Source organism: Globicephala melas, chromosome 18 (genome assembly GCF_963455315.2).
Source record: "Globicephala melas chromosome 18, mGloMel1.2, whole genome shotgun sequence".
Classification (NCBI taxonomy): Eukaryota; Metazoa; Chordata; class Mammalia; order Artiodactyla; family Delphinidae; genus Globicephala; species Globicephala melas.
The window spans coordinates 70,445,088-70,469,567 of NC_083331.1; the positions used below are offsets into that span (position 1 = coordinate 70,445,088).

Below are 24,480 nucleotides of genomic sequence, written 5' to 3' on the forward strand. Positions count from 1 at the left end.
TTATGTTTCTGATAACTTTGACTTGTGTCCTTGTATGTGTTATAGAGTAATATGGTTCACTTTAAACTTTCTAATACACTGATTACTAGAAAACTTAATTTAAAACTCAAGTGTTCAAAGAACAGCTTTTGTTTTTACTTTTTTTAATAGGAAGAAACATGTGAGGGACCATAATTTCATTTGGCTTTGGTTGCCAGGCAGCTCTTGAGCCCAGAACTCAGCTGTGGCTATTGAATATGCCTCACAGAGTTGTCATACCCCTTCTCTTATCATTGTTCTTAATTATTTTTCCTTTGGTCCCAAGTTTTTATTCCAGTTTGTTTTCACCATTATTTTATTACATGTACTTCAGAAGCTGCCTCAGACCTCTTACGACAAGCAGTTTAGGATTATGAGTAAATAACTGTATATTTAAATACCTGCAGTCTGTCTCAGCAACTGTGATTTGTGTAACTTCAAGCATAGCTAATGATAAGTTTCTTTGAATTTTCCTGCTGTACAAATAGAAAAAGTTTGAAAGCATAGAACTGCTTTGAAACACCTATTTATGTTTTGTAATTTATGCATTGATAATTTAATTTCATTTTTCTTTGCAGGGTGGGAAAGCAATTGAGTTTTGTATTGCTCGTTGGTGGGCAAGTCTTAGTGATGTCAATATTGATTATACCATTTCTTTTCATGGGATAGTATGTACTGCTCCTCAGTTAAACATTGTAAGTTCCACATTTCCATCATTTTTAATGTCAGTTATTTGTGTTATTGTGAAATAATTTCAATGGTTGGGTTTACATTTTAATGGGGAGATTATCTATGGTTCTGGAAATAACAATAGTCTTTGTTCATAGGTGCTTATAAACATTGTGTTTGACACATTTAGGTCCAAGTTTTGTTTAAAAATGCAGCTTGCTTTCAGTAGAGTTTGAGAAACTAATTTGATAAATATCCTTTGTAGCATGCATCAGAAGGAATCAACCGTTTTGATGTTCAGTCCTCCTTGAAATATGAAGATCTGGCTCCCTGCATAACTTTGAAGAGCTGGGTCCAAACACTGCGGTATCTTCAGTGTTTTGGGGCTGCAAATGTTGGGTATCAGTGTGATGGGGGTGGGGGGATGGGCGTCTCTTCACTCTTTGGAAAGGGTCTCTTTTATTTTTAATCATGTGAATGCTGGACGTGAAAATTCAGTTCATGACTTTCCAGCCCAGGGAACATGGTGGGTCTCTGAGAGGCAGCCGCAACAGCAGCTTCTGGCTTTAAGTAACATGTACCTAGAGCCCTTGCTGTGGCACCTGGCAGGACCCATCCCGTGATGAGGGCAGGGCTGTCTGCGGTCAGAGCCTGTCCTTCAGCACTGTGAGGAATTGTCACCTAGTCCCGGGATCTGATTCTGTTGAGACTGTCAGTTGATGGTTGAAAATGTTTTTATCATGAGAAGATTACCTTTGTAATACTGCAAAATTTAACTGTGTGCATTGCTATGGTTCAGTCAGTAAAGAATTATATAAGTTAATGATTAAAATATTACAAAATACATGGAAAAGGACAGCATCTAGGAATGCTCATTTGTCATTTATTGTGATACGTTATAGATTTTGCTGATTATAGTTTTCTCTCATTTCAATGAACTCTTATGCAATTGTCTGATTACAGCCCACTCAGTGCAAAAACAAAACCTTTAGGATCAAGGGATGTTTTGCCAAATAATCGTCAACTTTATGAGATGATCCTGACTTACAACTTTCATCAAGTAAGTGTTTGTGTAACCAAGTATACCCTTACAAAGAACTCTTGTGTTTTATGAATCATAAAATCAGAAATGGAAGGACAGTGTATTCAGAGTGTGTGTGTGTGTGTGTGTGTGTGTGTGTGTGTGTGAGAGAGACATACATGTATATGAAATAGAAACAAGTAATTAACCCTGGTTAATTTAGAATTATTCTTTGGGAAATTATGATATAGAACGATCTAAGTACCATTCAGATCTGAAGTCACAGATTCTAATTTAGTGGTGACCTGGCCTTTGAGCCTTAGTTTTTGTAATCACTGACACCTGCCTATTCTCTGATAACCTGTCCACTGGTTTGATGTCTTGTCAAAGCCAGATGCCTTCTGATTATGGAACCAGGCCTGATTGCTCTCTGTGAAGCAGGTGTTGGCACAGTGAGACATCAGAATAGCTCCTAGGTTGAATGGGTAGTAAAGGTAGTTAAGATGGGCATAAAAATCAGATGGAAGTTTATGGAGGATCAGTAAGATTTTAGTAAAACTCTTACTGAAGCATAATATGAATTACTGTTGGGGAGATAATTGATTTCAGTGGGTTGTCTAATTTCAACTTTATAAAGAAATTTTTAGTTTTATTAAAAAAAACCAGTTAATTAGAGGTCCTGAAGATACAGGTATTGCTTTAGTAATGAATACAATTAGCTAGGTTTGTGTTTTTTAAACCTTGTAAGAGAAGTACCTTTTATTAGTCCCGAAATCCTGGATGTGTTCTGCATTTTTGAAATTGGTTACTGCAAGAAAATATTTTTAATACTTTAAATGTAAAAGTCTGATCAATAGCAACATTACAGGTCTACATTAGAAATCATATAAACCACATCAAATAATCATTCTTCCCCCCCCCACAGCCCAAGAGTGGGGAAGTGACTCCAAGCTGCCCCCTGCTTTGTGAATTATTGTACGAATCAGAATTTGACAGCCAGCTGTGGATTATATTTGACCAGAACAAAAGACAGATGGGTTCCGGCGATGCTTACCCTCATCAGGTATGATTTTTAGAATTAACAGCTGTTTCTTGAACTGATGAAGCCCGGATTCTTGCTCTGGTAACGTGCCTGCTTTTTAAACACCAGTGTGGTTGTGCGTTTAGTACTTGGACACACGGCTAGCAGCTCAGCTGTCTGTTGCAGGTCGGACCGTGACAGCTTTTCATCCCCATGGTTGGGCTGAATCCGGCTTCGGGGTAAAGGAGGGCCAGGAGGATGCTCACAGACGCTGGCCAGCAGAGCTTTTTATTTTTAGTACTTCTCCTTCCTACCCAGTGCTTGCTCCTATCTGCACGGTGAAAGCAAATCATCCAGGATATGTGAGCCCCTTGAAGTGATCCCAGGTCTGAACTGGATCCAGAGCACAATGACAGAGCCAAGTGTCTTCAGTTTATTAGAACTTTGAAATATGTTTCTTCTTGGTCAACTGTGTAGTGAGCACTTACTATATGCCAAGCACTGTGCCTGGCACTGTCATTTGGAAGGAAAAAAAATCTTTTAATCATATAATTTATAGAAATCTTATCCCTGATTGAAAGACTGGGACAAAGAAATGAGCTATTTCCTGTAACCTTTATAATTTTATGCTAAATAATAAAAATAATTTACGCAGGGTTTTCAGTTAGTCATTCAAGGAATGGTTTCCTTTTTTTCCTCAAAGCCAGGCCCTGGCACGTCTCCTCAGTACAGACTGGGTTATTGCAGCCATTCCTTTTGTTGCTTTAAAAAATCTCAGAAGAAACTGCTGCTGCAGCATACAGCATTCCGTCCTCTTGAGCAGGTTGCCTGGATGGAGCGTGGCAGATCTGTACTCCTTTGTCCCCATTGGCTCCCTGTTTTTCCCGTCTGCAATAAAGGGGGGTGGCATGGTGGTTATGATCTAAAGGTTACCAGTCATGTGCATACAAACACGTGTGTGTGTCTGTCTTAGATATTACACAGCACCTCAGTTTTGCTTATTCTTGGTGTCATTTTATCCGTGCCCGTGAAGACCCAGGAACTAGAAAATCGTTGCCTTTTCCAGTCTTGAGCGGATGCTGATTCAGCTGGGCGCCTAGGAGTGGCCTGTTGTTGTGGGAGGGCTGAGGGCTGAGGGCTTGGCTGCCTTCAGCTCCCTTATCCTCTGCTCTGGACGTGACCTTGGCCAGCTCACTTTGACATCCAGTCGGGGCGTTGTGTGCGTGTCATGTGTGTGTCGTAACTTGCACTGTACCTCACATACTGTAAGCACTCTGTAAGTGGTAATTCTTAACTGTTTATCCTCTTACTGTAATTTTCGTTCATGTGGCTAAACCTTACTTTTCCCAAATGTTGTTTTTCTTTTATAGTATTCTTTGAAACTGGAGAAAGGAGATTATACAATTCGACTGCAGATTCGACATGAGCAGATCAGTGATTTGGAACGTCTTAAAGATCTTCCATTTATTGTTTCTCATAGGTTGTCTAATACCTTGAGCTTAGATATTCATGAAAATCATAGTCTTGCACTTCTAGGAAAGAAGAAATCAAGTAACTTGACATTACCACCCAAATATAACCAGCCATTCTTTGTTACTTCCTTACCTGACGACAAGTAAGTGATAACATTGCTTAACACTCACTATCCATCTTATACTCTGTAATCTTTAAATGCTAGTTTATAATATGAGGCTACACTTATACTGTGTTGTCATTTGCCATTTTAGACTAAGGTTATTTCTCCCTTTGGTTTTTGAAATCTTAGCTACGGAAATTATTTCAGAATGCAATTGTTTTGATGTTTTTCCCCCTAATTCACTTTGTGAAACTTTCTTTTTTGTTCCTTTTCTCTCCTCTTTTGAATCTTCTTCTTAGAATACCTAAAGGGGCAGGACCTGGATGCTACCTTGCAGGATCATTAACGTTGTCAAAGACTGAACTCGGAAAGAAAGCTGTAAGTACTAGGTTTTTTTTACACTGAAAGTGCCTGTTCCAAAATTTCCATTTCCTTAAAAATGGAAATTAATTTACATTTCAGAATGAGTAAAAGAGAAGATCTCTCTGGGAAAAGAAATTTAATAGTTTTTTTTTCCCCAAGTTGCTAGTAAAGGTCAATTAATATTTGGTTGTATTTTTATATATTTATTATTCTTTTTCCCAAGCCTAAGTACTTGGGCCTTGAACCTGTTCTGCCTTGCACAGCTAATATACTTGAACTTCCCGTGAAATATGTAGATCCAGATCAAACTTGGCTTAAGTGAATGGGATGTTTTTAAAATTAGAGAATTTATAGAGTTTTAACTAACGTAATATTGTGGATATAGGAATAAATCAGATCTTCTTGGGTGACTTCTAAAAACCAGTCAGGACAATTACTACTAATAAACAGTATTTTTTACTTGTACAGATCTTTCTCTTATTGGAATTTTGTGTAGTTATCTACAACGTAGTTATTTCTTTTGGCATTAAGGTTTATTTTATAGTTTCAAAATTGTGCTTTTTGTTAAAAACATGTTTCTGGTTGTTATATTTTAGAGATAATTGTTATGGTTTGATAGTACCTGTTTTAGTTTTTCCATCTGTTTTCATTACAAATTTATTGTGAGAATAGTGTTTATATACATCTATCACCCTCTGTCATAATGTCATTTTAGCTCAATGCCAGTAAAAGTTGTCATTCTTATAGTTTTGCATTTCTCTTTAGCATTAGTTCTTACAAAGTAAGTCCACCACCTAACTCTGGAATTTATAACTGCTGTTATCAAAATGAATAGAGCTCAAACATCTTAACAAGTATTCTCATGTCTTACCACTGTTGAACCAAAGATGGTTTATTAGCTGTCATAGGAGCGTCATCACGTAGGACTTTTGTGCTTAGAACAAGTCGTTTGCCCTGATAGTTCTTGAGTCTCATTTCAGTCTGTACTATTTACTTATATGTACTTTAGTATAAGTTATAAGTACTTCAGTATAATATAGCCTTAGTAGAATGTGAAGTGAATCAGTAGTTACTGGAATTCATAGATGCACTGATTTAAGAAGTCCTGGTCTAGGTCCTTTTAAGTAGGTTTCATTTTCTGCTATGGGAAATATTGCTGCCTCTGCTATGGGGCTTCAACAGTGAGTCTTCTCATCCAGGTAACTTCTGAAGTGTCCACTGCCTGTGATGAGTAAGACAAGAAGAGCATTGTTATTAGAAGTATGCTTTTAGCAATTCAGAGATAGTGCTTCCTGGCTGCATTCTTTAAGAGGCAGTTGTGAAGTTAAGTTATAAACAGGTGGGATTGACTATAGTTATTACTTACCAGGGTAGATTTTCTTGAGAAAACCTAAAGCTGCAGAGTTAATTGTAATTCCCAACACATTGTTTATTTCATCGGATCTCAGCCATGGTGCGTTTCTTGCGGTTCTGGCAGCTGCGAAGGTAACTGTTCCTCTTGCCCCTCTCTGACGTTCCCAGATTCCCTCGAACGATGCCGTTTCTGGCGCATGGGCGTGTGTGATCGTTGTGACAGCCTTGAAAATCTGACTTTGCGGACCGTCACCTAAATTTAATGTTTTTAGAACTGTTTGGATAACTAATGAATTTTGCTCTACAAACTTTTGAAATAAAAAGCTGAAAAACATTGACCCTTAGGAATAACACATTTGAGTGCATTTTTATTAAAAAAAAAAAATGAAAGTGGCAGTATTGCTTTCTTTAAAAACCTGCCATTTTGATGACAGACCTGACCCTTCTAAGTACTGTGACCCATACAGGTGGGATGGAAACTGGCAGAAAAATAGACAGAGGTGGTATCTCCATCCTGTGTAGATTACGCATGATTTCTTACAGAATGTTGTTCTAACTCCCAGGGGCAGTCTGCAGCAAAACGACAAGGAAAATTTAAAAAGGTACTGATTGTCAGTTCTTTAAAAAGATGTCTTAAAGCCTTATTTGCATATTAGTTAAACTTCTTTTTCTGTCACTATTATCTTTTTTTAAAAAATCTCTCCCTTAGTTTCCTTTCTTTCAGTTCTGCAGTATAGTGCTTTTAGCTTATCAGTGTTGACAAACTGCTTTCTTAAAGTTTTTTTTCCCTGCCATAAATTGCTTGAAGACCCCTGGTTTATATGTGTATAGAGAAAATTTTAATGCTATTCATTTCTTACTGCAGGTATGACCAAGTAATAATATTTGAACTTTGGCATATCTAAAATCCTATAGAAAGATGAATGATTTTTTTTAGCTATATATGACAAAACAATTATTTTTGAAGTCTAAAGTCATTCTTAAATGGATGATTTGATTAATAATAAAATATTATTAAAATATTTAAAGTGAAGTTTTTTTCCTGCTCTTGCATCTTCTTTGTTCTGGAAAGGCAGAGATGAAAAGAGCAATGGGTGTAGCAGAAACAGAAATAAGGACTGTGGCCCCAAATTAAAACTTATACTAAGAGCAGGAGCAGGTTTTAAGACCGTAACTAGTAAATGATGTGACCAGCTTCTCTGCAACTTATTTGACAATCTCTGATTGACTGCTGGAGCCAAATTTAGTTTGAAAATCTGTACTTCAGGTCTAGTTTAGAGAAAGGGATACGTATTCGATGAGCTCTCTGGTGAGGACCTGCTGACATCATTCGTCATCGTAGTGATTTCTCTCCTGCGTGCAGCAAGCACTGTAGGGCAAGAATTAGTGTTTTAAGAAGAAACAAAAGAGAATTCAGTGTTTAATTCATAGTGATGTGAAACTGGGAGCCACCATTTTATAATAGATAAAATGTCTTTATTAAAATGACCTCTAAAATTCTATATGATTATGTAGTGGTAAAGACTTTGTTCAAACAAAATACACCACTGGGGGTTATCTTCCCAGGTAAAGGAATGTCGGCTTCTCTGTAGGCCGTATTTCTCAACTGAGCGTCTTTACCCATTTGAAGGCCATGTAAATTCATTTAATGGAATTTAACCAGCATTACAACAAAAACAGAAAATGTCAGTTCATCAGACTCATAAAACTGTAATTTCATTTTATGCACACATTATCTTTGATTCATTTTGAAAATAGCCTGAAAGCCCCTGCTTCAGAGAATGAGGAGCCCACTAGAAAGAAGGTGCGCGTCCCAAAGGCAGAGCTGGGGGTTCTCTTTCTGTTGTACTGTTTGGTGGATCTTCTGGAGTTTTGGTGCCTTTTGTTTGTATTAGATTATTTGAGATAGGAAACTATCAAATGAATAGGAACGTTATTGTTAATTGACGGTTAGTGAAGCTTCTAGAGCTGGGCATCTGGAGTCACTTCCTCCCATTTCTCCCCATCTTCAGTGTAAGTGCACGTGAAGCTCTTGTTTTAAAAATAATCATTATTATATATAGTTTTATAGTCACATTACAAAATATATAATTTATTGCCTGAACAAAATACCAACTTTGTATACATAATCCTCAATGGATTTGTCCTCAGGGTTTCAGTGACTTTTGAGTTGAATATGTATGTTACCCTTTTTAAAGTTCATTGTAATATGAAAGAATATAGTTATTTTTAACATAAATAGCACTCAAATATGACATTAATTTTTTAAATAGCTATTTTAGTTCGTGTAAATGAATTAAAAATTTGAATTTATACTTTTTAATCATTTAAGAGCTAAGGGTATTATGTTTTGAACCGAAATTTAAATGGTGGTTTGTTAAATAGTTATTGGTTTGGCAGATAGATTTCATTTTCTAAATATTGTTCAATTCAATTCAAACACTGTTGAAATACTTTGTAATAATGGAGTGATTTTTTTCTTAAAAAATATGCTTACTGTTAAGTGTCTGCTATAGAGAGCTTATATCGTAGTATTTCTGCTCTGAAGATTCTTCTTTGACTGTCTTTTAAAATCATAATCAAGATTTCTTATGATTTAATGGTACAAAATCATTTCTGTTAAGTGGACCCTATGCTAAGCCCTTGAGAAGCTGAGTTGTAAAAATACTTACTGACAAAAAGAACAGATGACCATGATAAAATAACTGAAAAATAGGGCTTCCCTGGTGGCGCAGTGGTTGAGAGTCCACCTGCCGATGCAGGGGACACGGGTTCGTGCCCCAGTCCGGGAAGATCCCACATGCCGCGGAGCGCCTGGGCCTGTGAGCCATGGCCGCTGGGCCTGCGCGTCCAGAGCCTGTGCTCCGCAGCGGGAGAGGCCACAACAGTGAGAGGCCTGCGTATCGCAAAAATAAATAAATGAATGAATGAACGAATGAATGAAAAATAACTTCATTTCTCTTTTGGTTGGAGACTAAAACAACCATGTCCATAATATTTAGTAATAAGAAGTAGCTCTTGTCCTGAAATATTTTTTAGGATAATACTGGCCTTTATAATTACTAATTTGGTACCGATTTACTATATAAAATGATGATTACAAAATCTTGGTTCCCCCCCACCCCAAGGCCATTCATCATTAACTTTCCCAGTCTCTTTTGCATTTTTAGTGATAGTTTATGGTTGCTATTATATATGGTTTCTCTCTATTTGCAGATCTTTGTTAGAGTTCATTGTTAATCATCGATGAAGTTTAATGGATTGTTCATTTTTAATTCAATTCTGTTTTCTCTCTTTACTAAAACATCTTAGCAAATGCCTTACCTCTGAGCCTCAGAGGAAGAATTGCCTCACAACAGAGAGACCTCGCCTCCTGAGGTTTGTCCCTCTCCCTGCTCAGGCGAGGAGGAGGGGACAGCAGGGGGGTGCACACACTGAATGCAGGTGCAGGCACATTCCAGCACACTGGGCGGTACAGGAGCCTGACTGCAAAGGGAGTAGGGCCCTATTAACAGTAAATGTTGGAGGCCACTTGCACCTTTAATTCTTAGGTGTGTTGTCTCTGCTAAACAGATGACACTGAAATGGGCTGTTACTGTGAGAACTTGGTGGTCAGTTACCCACTCAAATGTTGCAGACCCTTTTAACTTGGCTTAAGCTCAGGGCAGTGTCCACCTAGCATAGTAAACCTGGAGAAGGAGCGCAGGATGGGTGGCAGGGACTGGAAGGAAGCCTGCCCATGGGAGGGCTGTTTCCCCTTCCCAGGCTCACACTTCACTGAAGACCTTTGCTTGCAGACTTGCTCCCGGACCTCAAGGGGGAGTGGTGCTGAAATGGCTAAAAATGGCTTTCTGTGGTTCTCGTCCATCAGTGGTCTTCTGCGCTTTAAATGGGTTGTACTGAAATGGTGGTTACTATTTCATTAGAGCTCCTACAACAGTAGCTGCTTATATTTACTGTTATATCCCCAAATAAAGTTTAATTGTGAAAATTGTTAAAATGGACATATTTATGTAGTATTTACACCTCAGGGGAAGATGGGGCCAGTACTTGTTTGTGACTCAACCTGTGCAAAGTTTTTTCTGAAATTATGTGAATAGGGCCTTGACAACTTTGATAGTGTAATTTGTTCCAATTTTAGAAACTTTGTTAATTAAAACAAATACAAGATTTTAGTTTAGCAATGTTTTTAATGTAAACCTAAAGATAGAATTTTAGAAATTGTCTTAATAAATAATGATTTAATTAGGGACACCTAGTATTGTGCCAGGAACGGATCTAGCAACTATAACAGGTGATTTCATTTCCCAGATCCTGCATTACTTTTCACAAGACTCACGTGCTAATAAAATAGACACAAAAAGGTGTAGTTACACTTGCTCTCTTTAAAGCAAAGCTTCTCAAAAGGACCATCCATGCCTGTTTACTTCTCACCTCCCTCTCGGCCTTTACCCTCCGCCCTCCGCCCCCCCCACCAGCCTCCCCTGCCGCTCTTGCTCTGTCGGCGATCAGCAGCCACTGTGCTGTCAGGTTTGACAGTTACTTCTCTCGCCTGACGCCGCCTTTCAGCTAGCTGTCACTAGCCGCCCACGCTCGATCTTCGTGCTGGCTTTTCCCCGGGGCTGCCGTGACCTCAGACTCTCCCTCCACAGTGGAAAGCTTTGGACCATTCCTGGGCTTGCTCTTTTCCCCCTCCCCCACCCTTGCTGGTCTCATTCAGCCCCTCGTCTTAAATACCACCAGCAACCACCATCGGTCCTGCCTTCCCGGGACATCTCATGTCCCTTTATTGCTTCCTTTTCTATAGCCTGTCCTTTAGTTCCAGGCAGTGTCAGGACACCTGGGTCTGTGTCCCAACTTGTTTTCTCTTTTTCCACTTTGGCCTCTATCATCCATTCTCCACGTAGTAGTATCAAGAGTTATTTAAAAAAAAAAAAACACCAAAAAACCAAAGTGTTTAAACAAAAAGCAAAAATCCTTAATCATGTCACTGCCTTGCATACAGCTCTTCCTGTGGCACCTAGAATAAAACCTGTATTTTTTTTACCCGTACTCTGTCAGCCCTGCTTACTTACTGTGGCCGCTGCCCTTTCTCAGAACCTAACCCTGTGCTTGCTGCACACCCCCTCAGGTTTCTGCAGGTGCTCGTCTTGTCCCCGCACATCTATTCCTCTCCTCGTTTTGGTTATTCCGGTTCATTGACGTTTATTCCTTGAGATCACTGAGGCGCCATTAGAGTGTTTCCATGACCACTTTGTCTGCATGGGTCCCCCCTTACCCACCAGTCACGCTCTATCTCCTTACTCTATTCTGTTGTCTTCGTATCACGTGTCGTTCCTGCAGTTGTTTATTTACCTACATGTTTGTTGGCTGTCTTCCCAGAGGGTGAAAGGCCCTTGTCTGCTTTGTCCCTCACCTCTTTGGAGCTATTACCTTGCACACCACGGGAGCTCAGTAAGTCCTGTGGACTGAATGAAGAAAGAAATTTCTCTTTAAATTTAATTAGAAAAGCAGATCTTTTCTTTCTTTCTTTAAAATTTAATTATTTTCTCTTCTCAGATGTAAAATGTGAAAGCTCAGTACGTTTTTGTAGTCAGTCTGTCAAGTAAAACTAAGAATACCAAATAACACTTAAATGGAGAAAAGTTTGTTCTTATTTCCTTGTTTTAAAGGAGTTATTAGAAGCATTAGCTTTAAAGTTTGGGAGAAAATTACTTTGATCTCAGATTGGAACTTTAGATGTATTTTGGCCCTTAGAATCTGAAATACAGTGTAGTACCGCTCAAGTGCAGCTGATGTTACGTGCTGTTCGGCTGTTGAAGATTTTTTTTTCTTTTTTGAAGATTTTTAAATAAGGAATATTAAGGATGTTAATCTAAGACTGTCTCTCCACGTTCATTTTTCACAGGATGTAATACCTGTTCATTACTACCTAATATCTCCACCAACAAAGACTAAGAATGGCAGCAAAGAGAAAGAAAAAGATTCAGAAAAAGAGAAAGATTTAAAAGAAGAGTTTACTGAAGCATTACGAGATCTTAAAATTCAGTGGATGACAAAGTAAGTTTTAAATGAGTTTTAATCCTCTAAGCGTTTACTTTTATTTTCCCAGTTACAACAATATTGTGTGTGTATGCAAAGGCTATGTATTCAGAAATGTTAACAGTGGATAGGACTGCAAGTGCTTTTAAATTTTCTTGTAATTATATTTAGTTTTTAATTCCCTTTTGTGATAAGAATTTTTAAAATTTTAATCCTTATTCTGATCTGCTCTTGGAAGAGAATTTTATTGGAAGGTACAAAAAAGAAAATAAATCACTTTTTGCCCCCTTTCCAAAGATAACCATTGTCCTGTTATTATTAGTTGTCTCTGTATTTATACATGTAGCAGGTGAGTGATACTGTGTCCTGGTTTTCCAGTTACTATTTGATTACGAGCAAATTTAAAACAAACCTTTTTAAACCTCTGGAAATGATCCTAAGGACATACAGCAAACGGAGAAACACCTATTTAAGAACATCTACAAAAGTTCAGTAAGAAAAGTGAGACTCTGGTATGTGAGCCAAGGTCACTCTCTTCCCACTCCCAGCTCACTGAAGCAGAGCCTCCTCCAGACTGGCTGCAGCCAGGACCACAGGCTCCCCGTCCCCTTGGCTTGGAGGACTCTCCTGCTGGGAGGGGCAGGGGGTTGGCACATGTCGGCCGGCACCCCAGCCCCGCGGCCTGCTGCTGAGGCCAAGTTCTGGGTGAATTCCGTTGAGAGGCGGGGGCTCTCTCCTTCTCAGCCCCCGCCGGCAACGCAGAGGGTCTGCCAGGTGGGCACTGCTGAGAACGCAGGCCCCGCCGTGGTTTCCCGCCAGGCGGGGCAAACCGCGGCCTCTGCTCTGCTGCTGTTCCTCCCACCATGGAGTCAGTAAGAACAGATGTAGTTTCTTCAGCTTCCCCAGCTGGGAACGTGGAACATCTGTCTCTTTGTTCATTCAAGACTTCAGATTCTTCCAAAACAGTGTAAATTTTCCTTCTTTGTAGGTCTTAGGCATTTCTAGATCTTTTAATCTTTCTTAACTGTTTTTGAATGTTTTTTCCCTCCCGTTGATAAATCTAATTATAGATGGTATGTAGGAAAGCTGTCGATGCTTACTTTCATCTGACCATCTTACTGAACTCATAAATGAAATAATTTCCAGTTTGATTTTTTGTTTTGTTTTGTTTTCTCGGTAGCATATTTATACTGCCTGCAAATAAATACAGTCTTTGTCAGTAATTATATTTCAGATTGGTACCTTAGGTTATTGTCTGGAACTTCAAAACAATGTGAAGTAATAGGAAAGACAGAAATTATTTTCTTTCTAAAAGAACTGAAATAATGACTGTTTCTCTTTCTTACATATGTAGGCTGGATTCTAGTGACATTTATAATGAATTGAAGGAAACATACCCTAATTATCTCCCTCTGTACGTTGCACGACTTCATCAGTTGGATGCTGAAAAGGTTGGGCGTGTTCGATTTTACTCTGAGTCTCTTATTTTGTTTGCAGTATTAGATGAGGTTTGCCTTTGGAATAAGGGGGCAGTCTTTGTCTTCTCTTCTTGCCGACTGAAAACGTGTCACCTCAGATTGAATGTTCTGTTGAGCTATTTTCATTAAGCTGACTCAGGACTCACGTTTGGTCAGTGGGAGGAGAAGTAGATAGGAAACCCTAAGGGTGGCTTTTCTGACCTTGACCTGAAGAGCCGGGAGCAGAAGGCCGTGGTCGTGGCCTGCTGGAGTCTCAGGCGCCTGCAGCAAAAGCGGAGCTCCTCTGCACTACCTTGGCTAACTTCGTTTCTGATTTCTGAGAATTGGCTGTGTAGCTCCCAGCTGTCCTCAGTGGACCAGCTCTCACTGGGAGTCCTGGCTGTAGAAAGTGCTTGTGGCCATAACCAATCAAGAGTTACCAAGGGTTGAGTGTGAGCCCGCAGGCCCTGTGAGGAGCTGAACTGCTGAGGACGCCAGGACAGCCCGGGGCCCATAGTGAGACTCTGTTGCTTCTGTTCCTGTTTACTCTCATTTCGGAGGTTTCAGTAATAAATTAGAATTTGTCTCATCAGCTGGTGCTTTTTTTTACTTCTGTTTTCATGTGCTGTGGGACTGGGGTAACATAGCTGATCACATTTCTGAACTTTTAAGTTACCCAAGGAAAGAGCTGCCTCTGTAGAAAACAGTTTATATTTCTGTGAACTTCGTTATCTTGCTTATTACTCCATTCAGCGCCAGTGGGGGGTGTAGGGTAGGTATTTTCCCGTCTGAGCTCAGGTTTTCTAGAGATGCTGACCGTCGTAAAGGTCACACCAGGAGCTAGTGCAGAGCCCCTGGGCTGCACAGCCTACCTGGTCCCGCACCACGGGAGTCCTAACTCTCACGGGCATGACCGACAGAAGTGAAATGCGTCAGGAGGCTCATGGATACATCCATTTTTTTCTTATTTCTTCTTTTTTTTTCCTCCCCAGGAACGAATGAAAAGGCTTAATGAAATTGTCGAAGCTGCAAATGCTGTTATTTCTCATATAGATCAAACGACCCTAGCAGTTTATATTGCGATGAAGACTGACCCCAGGCCCGATGCAGCTATTATAAAAAAGTACCTAACCAGTAAATACTCTTTCTTGCATCTCATTTCTTAGTTACTTTTTTTAATTATTGAAAATATCCTTCTTTTCTGGTATTTTTTATATCCTTATCATTGGAGTTACTGATTTGGGGATACTCCATCCTTAAATATCTTATAGTAATTTTCTCCAGTCGTTTAAGATTAAGCAAAAGAAAAGTCGTTTGCTTCCTCCACCATCAGGTGCTGTCATGGTGGAGAGATTTGAGTGGCTGTGATCAAGCAGTCCAGCCATTTGGGGGATATGTGTGAACTGGACACATGGAGAGGGAAGCACAGAGCACCCTGTAAAATTAATTTTTCAAGTGTTGATTGACCAATAGCATGACAGGCTCCAAATTTAGTTTATATGCTTATTAGTAAAGTGATAAGAAATCACATTGGGTTAAAGCCATTATCTGGCAACTTCAGTTTATGAAACTGGGTTTACAGTACTACTTGAGAACAAGGGTGGGGGGATTATACTTTAGCCTTAGGAAACTGTAACGTGATGTGTACAACAGACGCGTAGCTGGGTTTATGCGTTTGTAAGGCTCCATCCGTGCGAGAGTGTGGTTTCCGCTTGCTGGTGTGACGGTCCGGCGGCTTTCCCGTTCACCCTTCCACGAACTCCTACCATCATCTCCTGATAACACTCCCACACTCCCAGTACCAGTCTCCCCTCTGTCACTTTGGTTTATTTCCAACCCTGGGGGTCCTTAACTTACAAGGGTAGAAGTTTCCTCCTCTTAGCGTTATTGTAACTAATAATAAACTGAAACCGTGCAGGCTGCCTGAAAATATGGTAGTTTCCCTTAAAGATTCCATTTGCTTCAGTCAGAATTTTTTTTATATACATACAAAACGCTTGATTTTAAACTGCTAGAACTCTTGACCTTGCATCGTTTATACTGATATTACAGGTCTTAACGAATCTTACAAGCAGCAGTGTTCAAGCGGAATAAAATTTGTTCAAAATACGTTCTTGGCCATTGTCAGCACCCTTTCACACTTTCCAAAGGAACCTTCTCGAAACATTGCTGTTTTATTGTTGCTAATAATAATAGTGGATGGTGCAGCCACCATTTATGAAATGCCAGTTATATACAAATGCCAGTTATATGCATTATGAAATGCCAGTTATATATTATGAAATGCCAGTTATATACAAAGGATTAAATGGGGCATGGATTTCTCATTTCCAGCTGCTTTCGCTTAAGTCACTCGTTTCAAAAATTGCAAGATGGCCATTTTGTAATCTTAAAAATACTAACTTTTTGTAGGGGATCTAAGTTTTAATTAAACTGCAGTTTACTTAGTCCACTAAAGTATCTAATTGAAGTTACTTCCTAAAATGTAGCTATTACCATCTTGATCAGTCCCTAACTAACTTTGATTCAGAGAGATTTATTGACCAAGCACTGTATGTAGTACCACTGAGAGGGATGTAAAAAAAAAATGAACAAGACACTCTCTACTCTTAGAAAACATACAGCCTAATACAGAAGATGATAATTGCTAGATGGAATGTGATTAACAGATATAATAGAGGGGCTTCTCTGGTGGCACAGTGGTTGAGAGTCCGCCTGCCGCTGCAGGGGACACGGGTTCGTGCCCCGGTCCGGGAAGATCCCACATGCCGCAGAGCAGCTGCACCCGTTAGCCACGGCCACTGAGCCTTCGCGTCTGGAGCCTGTGCTCCGCAATGGGAGAGGCCACAGCAGTGAGAGGCCCGCGTACTGCAAAAAAAAAAAAACAAACAGTTATAATAAGTATTTTAAACTGTGAAAGACGATGGGAAGGAGAGCAGGGAAACCATCATGGATTAATAGGTATTTAATCCGAGCAGGTCAGTTCAAAGTTAGAAGAGGGTAGGAAGAGAACATTCCAGATACGTGGAATTTAGGTTATTGGATCAGAGAATGCGGAAATAGAAAGGGGTCTTAAAGGTGATTCAATCCAGGTCTGGCGAGTCCAGCACACCTGTCACCCCAGCTCGCCCTCCAAGCTCTGCATCCTGCAGCCCTCCTCTGGGCGGCCAGGACAGTCAGTCGGGATGCCGTAGGTGAGTGGATATCCAGACCTGCCCTGCCTGCCCAGTTGTGTTCCACGGCCTCCGTTCTCCCTCACAACGTGGGGATAACGCTTGACTGCTGAGGCTGCTGTAGAGCATGAGTGAAGTACTGCCGAGACATTTCAGGCGCCGCCTGGCATCTGAGAGGTGGTGGGGTAAGGAGGGACTCAGTAAATGAAAGCCCGTCCATCCTTCTGTTCTGAAGTCCACAGTGACCAAGCACTTCAAGTCCCCAGAAACGCTTCCCAGGAAAGAGAGTGAGAGTTGGCTCTTTTAAACTTTGAAACTCTTTGCTCATAAACTCTTGGGCATCTTTTAGGCATAACTTCATCTGCATTGCAAATGTATTAAGGTGGGTAACTTAGGTTGTAGCAGGTTATTGGCGTTGTGTTGGGGTTTTTTTTCCTCTTCTTATTTTAATTGTCTTTTGTACAAATTGTTGATTTTACAGTCCCAGCGGATTTCATAGGCGGCGTTTCACTCTGGGTCCTTCAGAATCATGCTTACCGGTAGACAGTTTGTTCATCCCATATCTGAGTGCCTCCTGGTCATCTTCTCAGCACTTGTAATTCTCGTCTTTAGACGTATCTGACAGGAGTTGGGCAGGATGCGTCAAATAAGCATTCGAGGGGCCGGTACTGTCCCAGGAGTGTAGGCTGTTACTGTATTTCATTCAGCAGCAATTTACTGAGTGTCTGTTCCGTGCCAGGCATTGTTCTGGGCATTGGAACACATCAGAAACAAAGCTGCCTGCCTGAAGCAAGGCAGGTGGCCCCGGCGATTAAGAGCAGGGGTTCCAGGACCAGCCGCAGAGCTCGGAGTCCTGGATCTGCCGCTCCCTAATTGTGGGACCTTGAACAGATCGCCTGATCTCTCTGTGCCTCGATTTCCTCCTTTGCAAAATAGAGGCAACTGATGGTCTCTTGCTCATAGAGTTATTTTGAGTATAAATGAGTTAATGTGTTAAAATGCTAGAGTAAGCCTTGTATTCCTTTGCTCTGTGTATGCGTGATAGTTCACGACTGCACAAGTATGTAACGACTGACATAAGAAGTTGAAACACTTAGAAGATACTGTTCTAAGAGTTTCTTAGCTGACAGAATTGACCCAACGGTCTTTCCCCTCTGTTGTGCATGGCATGCTGTTTCAACCGATTACAGCGATCCTAACTCATTTAATCTGTGTGTGGAACACAGCGGCTCGTGTGTTGCGCAATGCAGATGTCTCTCCATGGCTACACCACATTCCTGCATTGTGAATCTTAGGCAGAGAAGGCATGAGGTTAATTTCGGGTGAGGCTGTACTTTTAAAGATGCTCTCCTGATCTGTGGAATGTGTTGGTTTGGCACACAGTGACATGGACAAGCAGAAGTCGACACTCGTAGACGCCCTGTGTAGGAAAGGCTGTGCCCTGGCCGACCACCTTCTCCAGACCCGGGAGGAGGACGGGGCTGCATCAGGCGACCTGGAAGGGAGAGAGGAGGAGGGAGAGAGCGCCCTGGATTCTCTGACGGAAACTTTCTGGGAAGCTACAAAATGGACTGATCTTTTCGACAGTAAGGTACCCTTTCTCCTTCTTGTTTCGCTGCAGTTCTTGGGGGTGCATCCCAGATCCCTTGTGCCCAGCGGGCCCGGCCAGAGAGGACGAGGATAAATGGAACGAGGCTGAGCTGGGCTCCGAAGAAGATGAGGTGCTTAGCGAGGCCTCCCTGGTCTTCCCGGCTTTGAAACCACTTGACCGTTGTTTGGTCTGTCCGCACAGTGGCTGGTGGACCACGCTAGCTGGGGAAACAGTTGGAGAGCGTGTGTGGCGGGCTTTTGGTTAAGCCATTTATGTATCAGCTAAAATTAAGGGCGTCTGAAAGCTGTCTTCGTACCTTCCCACACCTGTCCCTGTGCTCATTTGTCAGGGATGGAGATGGCGGTATTCTGGTTAGTTTAGATATTTGTTATTTCTCTCCAAACTCTTTAACTTCTAAATAACTATCATCTTGATTTGTACCTGATCAATTTTTAAAGCCCAGTGTAGAAAAAGTAACATTGATGAGCTTTTTGGGTTTAGATTATAAAAACATGTAAAATGCCTTCTAGCTCTCTACTATAATTCTTAACAGTAGAGATTATATAGCTACAGGTATTTGCCAATCTTCCTTTCTTCTGGACATAAAGGAAGAAAAAAGGAAATGTAATCAGTGGAATTCTTCTTCCAGCACAAACTGTGGCAGTTTTTTAGGAGACAGGTGCTTGTTTTCAAGATTAACTATGGTGATCGGTAGTAAAGACTTCTGAAGTAGGAGAAAATTCTTCCTATCTGCTTCAGGTTGTTCCACCTCAGTTCAGTAGTGCTTTTATAGAAGGAACTCAGTAATGTTCCAGAAACTGAAGGAAGCAGCACCAGAGGTTAAGAATTTGGATCTGAAATCAGGCCCCTGGAGCTTGGATTCTGCCCCTGCCGCTTTGACCTGTGTGACTGTAGGCGGGTGACCGAATGCTCATGTGGGACTGTGGTGCTGCGTACCATGGGATTTTATGAATGAGTATCACGTACGTGGAAGGACGTCAGCAATACTTGCTGTTACTACTAACAAAGTTATCTCGTGTCTGCTGTGTGCCAGACACTGCGCCCGCTGCTGGGAAGAAGATGAATAAGAGCCTGGTCTGGCATCAAGTCGATAGACACTTGATGAGCATCACAGTAAAGCTGTTATAAAGAATTCTGTTCTTGCCGCAGCGCTCTTATGTTAGGGGTGTGCATTATATCACCTGTCTGTTTACTGTGTCTGTAGCAACAGTTGTTGAGCCCTTTCCTTGTCTCTAGAATACAGGTAAGTGTGACAGGATTCCTTTCTTTGAGGACATGCTGCACATTCTAAAAGTGGAGACTAAAGATATAAACAAATGCTTACGAGTATTTTTGACAAATGCAGTAATTAAAGGTAGAAAACTTGTACAAAAGGAAGCAGTTGAAAGTAAGAACATGTTTATATAATATGACACTTCATTTGTTTACTTTTATCCTCTTTCGCAATTTTGGTAATTTATAGTGACTCTGTAGTTTTGTACGTCTAACTTGCAATTTTGTCATCACTTATGTTAGCTCTGCTTTCTTTTGCATAGAGGTATTTTGGTATGGATTCCAACAGCTAGTGATTTATCATAATAGCTTTCTTTCCCCAAATAGATTATCTGTTCTGTGGGATACCCAGCTCTTTTAAAGATGTTAATTGTTGTTTTAAAAAGTTGTTAAAATTTACTTGATGTAACATGTTCATTTGAAAAGCTACACTTCTGTTAAAGCCTCAATTCTTTCATTATTTTTCTTCTTTATTATTTTTTCTTTGATTTTTATTTATTTACTTTTGGCTGCGTTGGGTCTTTGTTGCTGCACGCGGGCTTTCTCTAGTTGCGGCGAGCGGGGGCCACTCTTCGTTGCGGTGTGCAGGCTTCTCGTTGCAGTGGCTTCTCTCCTTGCGGAGCACGGGGTCTAGGTGCACAGGCTTCAGTAGTTGTGGCACCCAGGCTCAGTAGTTGTGGCGCACGGGCTTAGTTGCTCCGCAGCATGTGGGATCTTCCCGGACCAGGGATCGAACCCATGTCCCCTGCATCGGCAGGTGGATTCTTAACCACTGCGCCACCAGGGAAGTCCAGTTCTTTCATTATTAAAGCAATATGCCTTAAATTGTAAATATTTTGTAGATGAGCTGTATCTTGTTTTACGTTGTAGGTTTTGACATTTGCATACAAGCATGCCTTCGTAAATAAAATGTATGGGAGAGGCCTTAAATTTGCAACTAAACTTGTGGAAGAAAAACCAACAAAAGAAAACTGGAAAAATTGTATTCAAGTAAGTGATATTAAAATTGCCACTGTTGGGTATCATTTCAATATTGTAGAGTGACAAGATAGTTAGAAAGCCTTACGGTAGTGATAAAACAGTACCAACTTTATCGTGACTAATTATTAGTCTAGTTAACATAATGTGAACTATAAAATAAATGCATGAAATGTAGTCAGTAAGCTGTTTAAATTTTTAAAACATTTTTCACTCCTGTCCAGAAAACCTATATTTTTAGCTTCTAGTGTTTTCAACATAGGCAAAATGCATTGCATATTTTGTGTAGTTAGAAGACAGGTTTCCTTTATGAAGGAAGCAGATGATTTCTTTTAAATACGTGTTGGCTCAGTTCTAAAACAGTTGAACTTCTAGAGTTTATGTTTGATTTTATTCTTCATTTGACACGATAGGCCTTTTTTTATTTTACCATGTATTATATGCAGGGAAGTTCTGTGGTTGAGCTCTCTGCACAAATTAAGTGTCAACTGTAAGAACTCACTGAACCCCAAGAAATTGTTTCAGCCTAGCCTTGTCTTTGTACACGTATAGTTGGTTTATGCTTAAAGGGTATATGGAGGTTGGGGTACGCTGGTCCTGCCAAAGGCAGCCGAGGGTCTGGTCTTCATATTGAAGGTATTCTTTGGACGTAAAACTCACCTGTAGGTTCCTGGGGCAATTTCTGGTAATTAGAGTAAACTATAGGTTATCTTTACTCTCAGACCTTTTCTGTCAGTTCAAATTGTAAGACATTTCAAATTCACTTCTTCAGATCTTTGAGGAGGCTGAGAGAGCTCTTTCTGGAACTTAATGTCTTCTCATCACGTAGGCTGTGAACTGAGCTCTTACATTTGTGAAGCCCGCGATCCACCCAGATGCTCACACCAGGGGATGTTTCATAACTTGTCTCCCCTCCACTCTGCTCGCCTGCTGTCTGTTCTCCACACAGCAGCCGGAAAAAATGGCTTTAGACCCCTCCTCGTGAAGCTCCGTCACATTTAGAGTAAAATCCAAACTCCTCCCCGTGGCCTGTAAGGCCCGTGTGGTCTGGCCCCTGCCAAGCGGCCTCTCCAGCTGCATCTCATATCACACTCCCGCGTCCTCACTCTGCTTCTGCCGTCCCAGCCTCCTCTCTGCTTGGCTGACACAGCGCACCCTTTCCCTCTCGAGGACCCAGCTCTTCCAGCTGCATGAAGAGCTCTTCCCCAGATTTTCACAGAGTAGGTTTCTTCTTGTCACTCAGATTTCAGCTTAAGTGTCACCTCAGAGATCCCTTTCTTGACCATCTCACTTCCCAGTCTGTATTATAGCAAGTTTTATTTTTACTATATACCTGATACATTTCTTATTATTTACTTATTTATTATCTGTTCATTAGCTTGCTGACTTTCTGTTTGGCTTTCCTGCATAGAACTTAAGTTTCCTGAAAGTGGGAAGTGAGTTCAGTGCTTTTTCCTAATGCCTAGAACAGTGTTTGACTACCGTAGGCACTCAGGAAGAGTGAGGGAAAGGAAACTAGGGTGGTCGGAAGGAAAGGAGCCAGTCATGTCAAGTCGATGGGAAGCCAGGAGGACAGAGGGAGGGAAGGCAGGAGGGTTGGCAGGGGTGATGATAATCGCCAGGATAGGCGGGTCGGGCGGAAGGAAGGTTGTGGGTGAGTTGATGGAAGGAAAGTTCTACCTGCTGCTTCTTTATTACGACTAAATATTTAATACAGAATTTACCCTAAATGCTGAGCCTGAAACATCTGTTCTTTAATAATTGTGTGTGTTTTATTACAGCTGATGAAGCTGCTTGGATGGACCCATTGTGCGTCTTTTACCGAAAACTGGCTCCCCATCATGTATCCTCCTGATTACTCTGTATTCTAAAATAGGAACCAAGACTTTAAATTTTAAAAAAGTTTTATAGTGAATGGATATAAAAACAAATTTGTGGCATTTTTAGTCTAATGCATGTTTTCATCTGCTATCAAATACTGATTATTAAAATGATGTGTATTTATCAGAGAATTTGCTGGCGTGTGGCTTAATACATGTAAATCTAGACCTCTGACATCATGGTGTTTTCTTAATGCCTCACATTGCTGGCAGCGGGCTGTGCCCTGGCTGCCAGCACCAAGGACTTTCAGTTGGGTTGCAGCTGTTACATGCATGAGAGGTTTTGAACAGTAACTTTTAACTGCAAACCTATAAAATTCTATTTTTTATTTTATAAATGAACAGGGTTTTAACATGCGCGACTTTAATTTTTTTCAATTGTATGAAGGCCTTAAAAAAGCTACATTAAGCGTAGCTAAAATTATTTATTAGACTAAAAAGTAACAGAACTTCATTTCCAGATTTTTTTTTTTTTTTTGGCAAACGTTTACATTCAATTAAGGGGAGAAAATAAAACCGGCACAAATAAATTTGTGGCAAACGCTGGAGCATAACTGCTTCAATCAGTCTTCATCTTGGAGTTATTTCAGGCCAATCATTTTTAACATCTTCCTGACATGCAGAGCATCAGAATGAACTAATAATACATGTATAAGTGCCAGACAGCTTAAATCTGTATCAGGTATTGTAAAGATACATATATGGTATGTTTATTAAAGTTGAAATAATGTAAACACGTGAATAAATGTGCAAACCCAAGATCGCAGTACACCATATGCACTCTCATACCTTAATTTTTTTATAAATAATAAAAGTGAATATTGAAGGTTCTTAAAGTTGGTCTTAATTTTTCATAAATAAAATTTGGGGTTAGAACAGAAATGAATAATACATTAAATCCATAGACAAAAAATTCAACATGAAATAATTTATAATGTTTCTTATAGGCTTGCAATTATTTGAATATATTTCCGAATCTTATTATGTGATTAACTTTTGTGTAGGTTTAATTTTTTATTTTTATCTCTCTGGCTACTATACTTCTTTCATCCTTCCTCGGTAAAATAAGCACACGTAGACAATATTAAAAGGCCTCTACTGTCTTATAGCAAATATGTTTGTGTGTGTATGGTTTTTAAATCTTCCCTTAGAATTTACTACTGTAAAAGGCCTACCAGAGATCTGGTCTTAGTCATTCGTGACTGTTTTTTGAGTAATTGGCTCCTTTATCTGATGAAGACGTTAGACCCTTTATGAAAAAGTGCACATATGCACGCAGACATTTTGCACAGTTTCTGAGCCATCTAGAGTCTAAAGTGCACCCATGAACAACTGCATGCATGTTCTCTGACAAACACATGCTTTCACCTACGCATGGACAGGTTCAATCCAGTCAGGGAATTGAGATGCTCAGAAGGGGTAGGGTGGCTCCCCAGGGTCGTGCTGCTGGCTGGCTGTTAATTAGAGAACGTGTTTTACCACCGGGTTTGGCATCTCTGATAGTACTACCTGCAGCACAGAGCCTCAGGGTCAGCCAGGGGTGAGCGCTTGGGTCCTCCCCAGGTCCTCCCCGAGGATGCATTCAGCCCCGCGATGTGCGTGGCTGGTACCCAGGAATATGACAGCTTTCTGAGCCCCTCTGGACATTTCCCAGCCTTTCCCTTTAGGCTTTTTAATTAGTCCCAACGGTTAGCCATCATCTAAGGCAGCCGCAAAATTGTACAGTTGCCTGTAATCCTCTAGACAAACCCCTGGGGAAAGGCTTCTCAGCCTGCGAGAGATCTGAGTCCAGTCAAAGACGGCCTTGCACGTGGTGTTTTCTGGGGAACAGTCTCCAGGGATTGCCAGGCTGCTGGTTTTCAAGGCTGCCGTGGAGCGGGAGATGGCATGGGGACAGGGCCATTGAAAACGTCACAAAGCACACTGCTGTCTTAGCTGAGGTTCAGCCGTTTTGAGTGAACATGCTTCAGATTGCTACATGCCTTTGGTTAAGATTGCTACATGCTTCTGAGAATTTTTGTCAGTTTTCTCATGACTTTAACGGA

The 24,480-nt window shown here is 40.7% G+C and overlaps 1 protein-coding gene across 7 annotated transcripts in view; it reads left to right on the forward strand.

Moving 5' to 3' along the window:
• Positions 1-23,265, forward strand: part of TPP2 (tripeptidyl peptidase 2) — a 68,431-nt gene extending 45,166 nt beyond the window's left edge. For 2 of the 7 annotated variants that reach the window (XM_060287913.1, XM_060287915.1), the window contains 12 exons: positions 597-713; positions 953-1,086; positions 1,651-1,747; positions 2,634-2,771; positions 4,100-4,344; positions 4,605-4,683; positions 11,930-12,081; positions 13,418-13,514; positions 14,513-14,643; positions 18,077-18,284; positions 20,448-20,567; positions 22,337-23,265. In XM_060287913.1, coding sequence (XP_060143896.1) covers positions 597-713; positions 953-1,086; positions 1,651-1,747; positions 2,634-2,771; positions 4,100-4,344; positions 4,605-4,683; positions 11,930-12,081; positions 13,418-13,514; positions 14,513-14,643; positions 18,077-18,284; positions 20,448-20,567; positions 22,337-22,426 — 1,608 coding nt within the window. In that variant the 3' untranslated portion in view covers positions 22,427-23,265. Of the gene's footprint in view, positions 1-596; positions 714-952; positions 1,087-1,650; positions 1,748-2,633; positions 2,772-4,099; positions 4,345-4,604; positions 4,684-6,584; positions 6,624-11,929; positions 12,082-13,417; positions 13,515-14,512; positions 14,655-18,076; positions 18,285-20,447; positions 20,568-22,336 lie in introns of those variants that run through there. The other 5 variants (XM_060287914.1, XM_030856796.2, XM_030856795.2 and 2 more) reach the window with 4 other exon arrangements.
• The last annotated feature ends 1,215 nt before the right edge of the window (positions 23,266-24,480 follow it).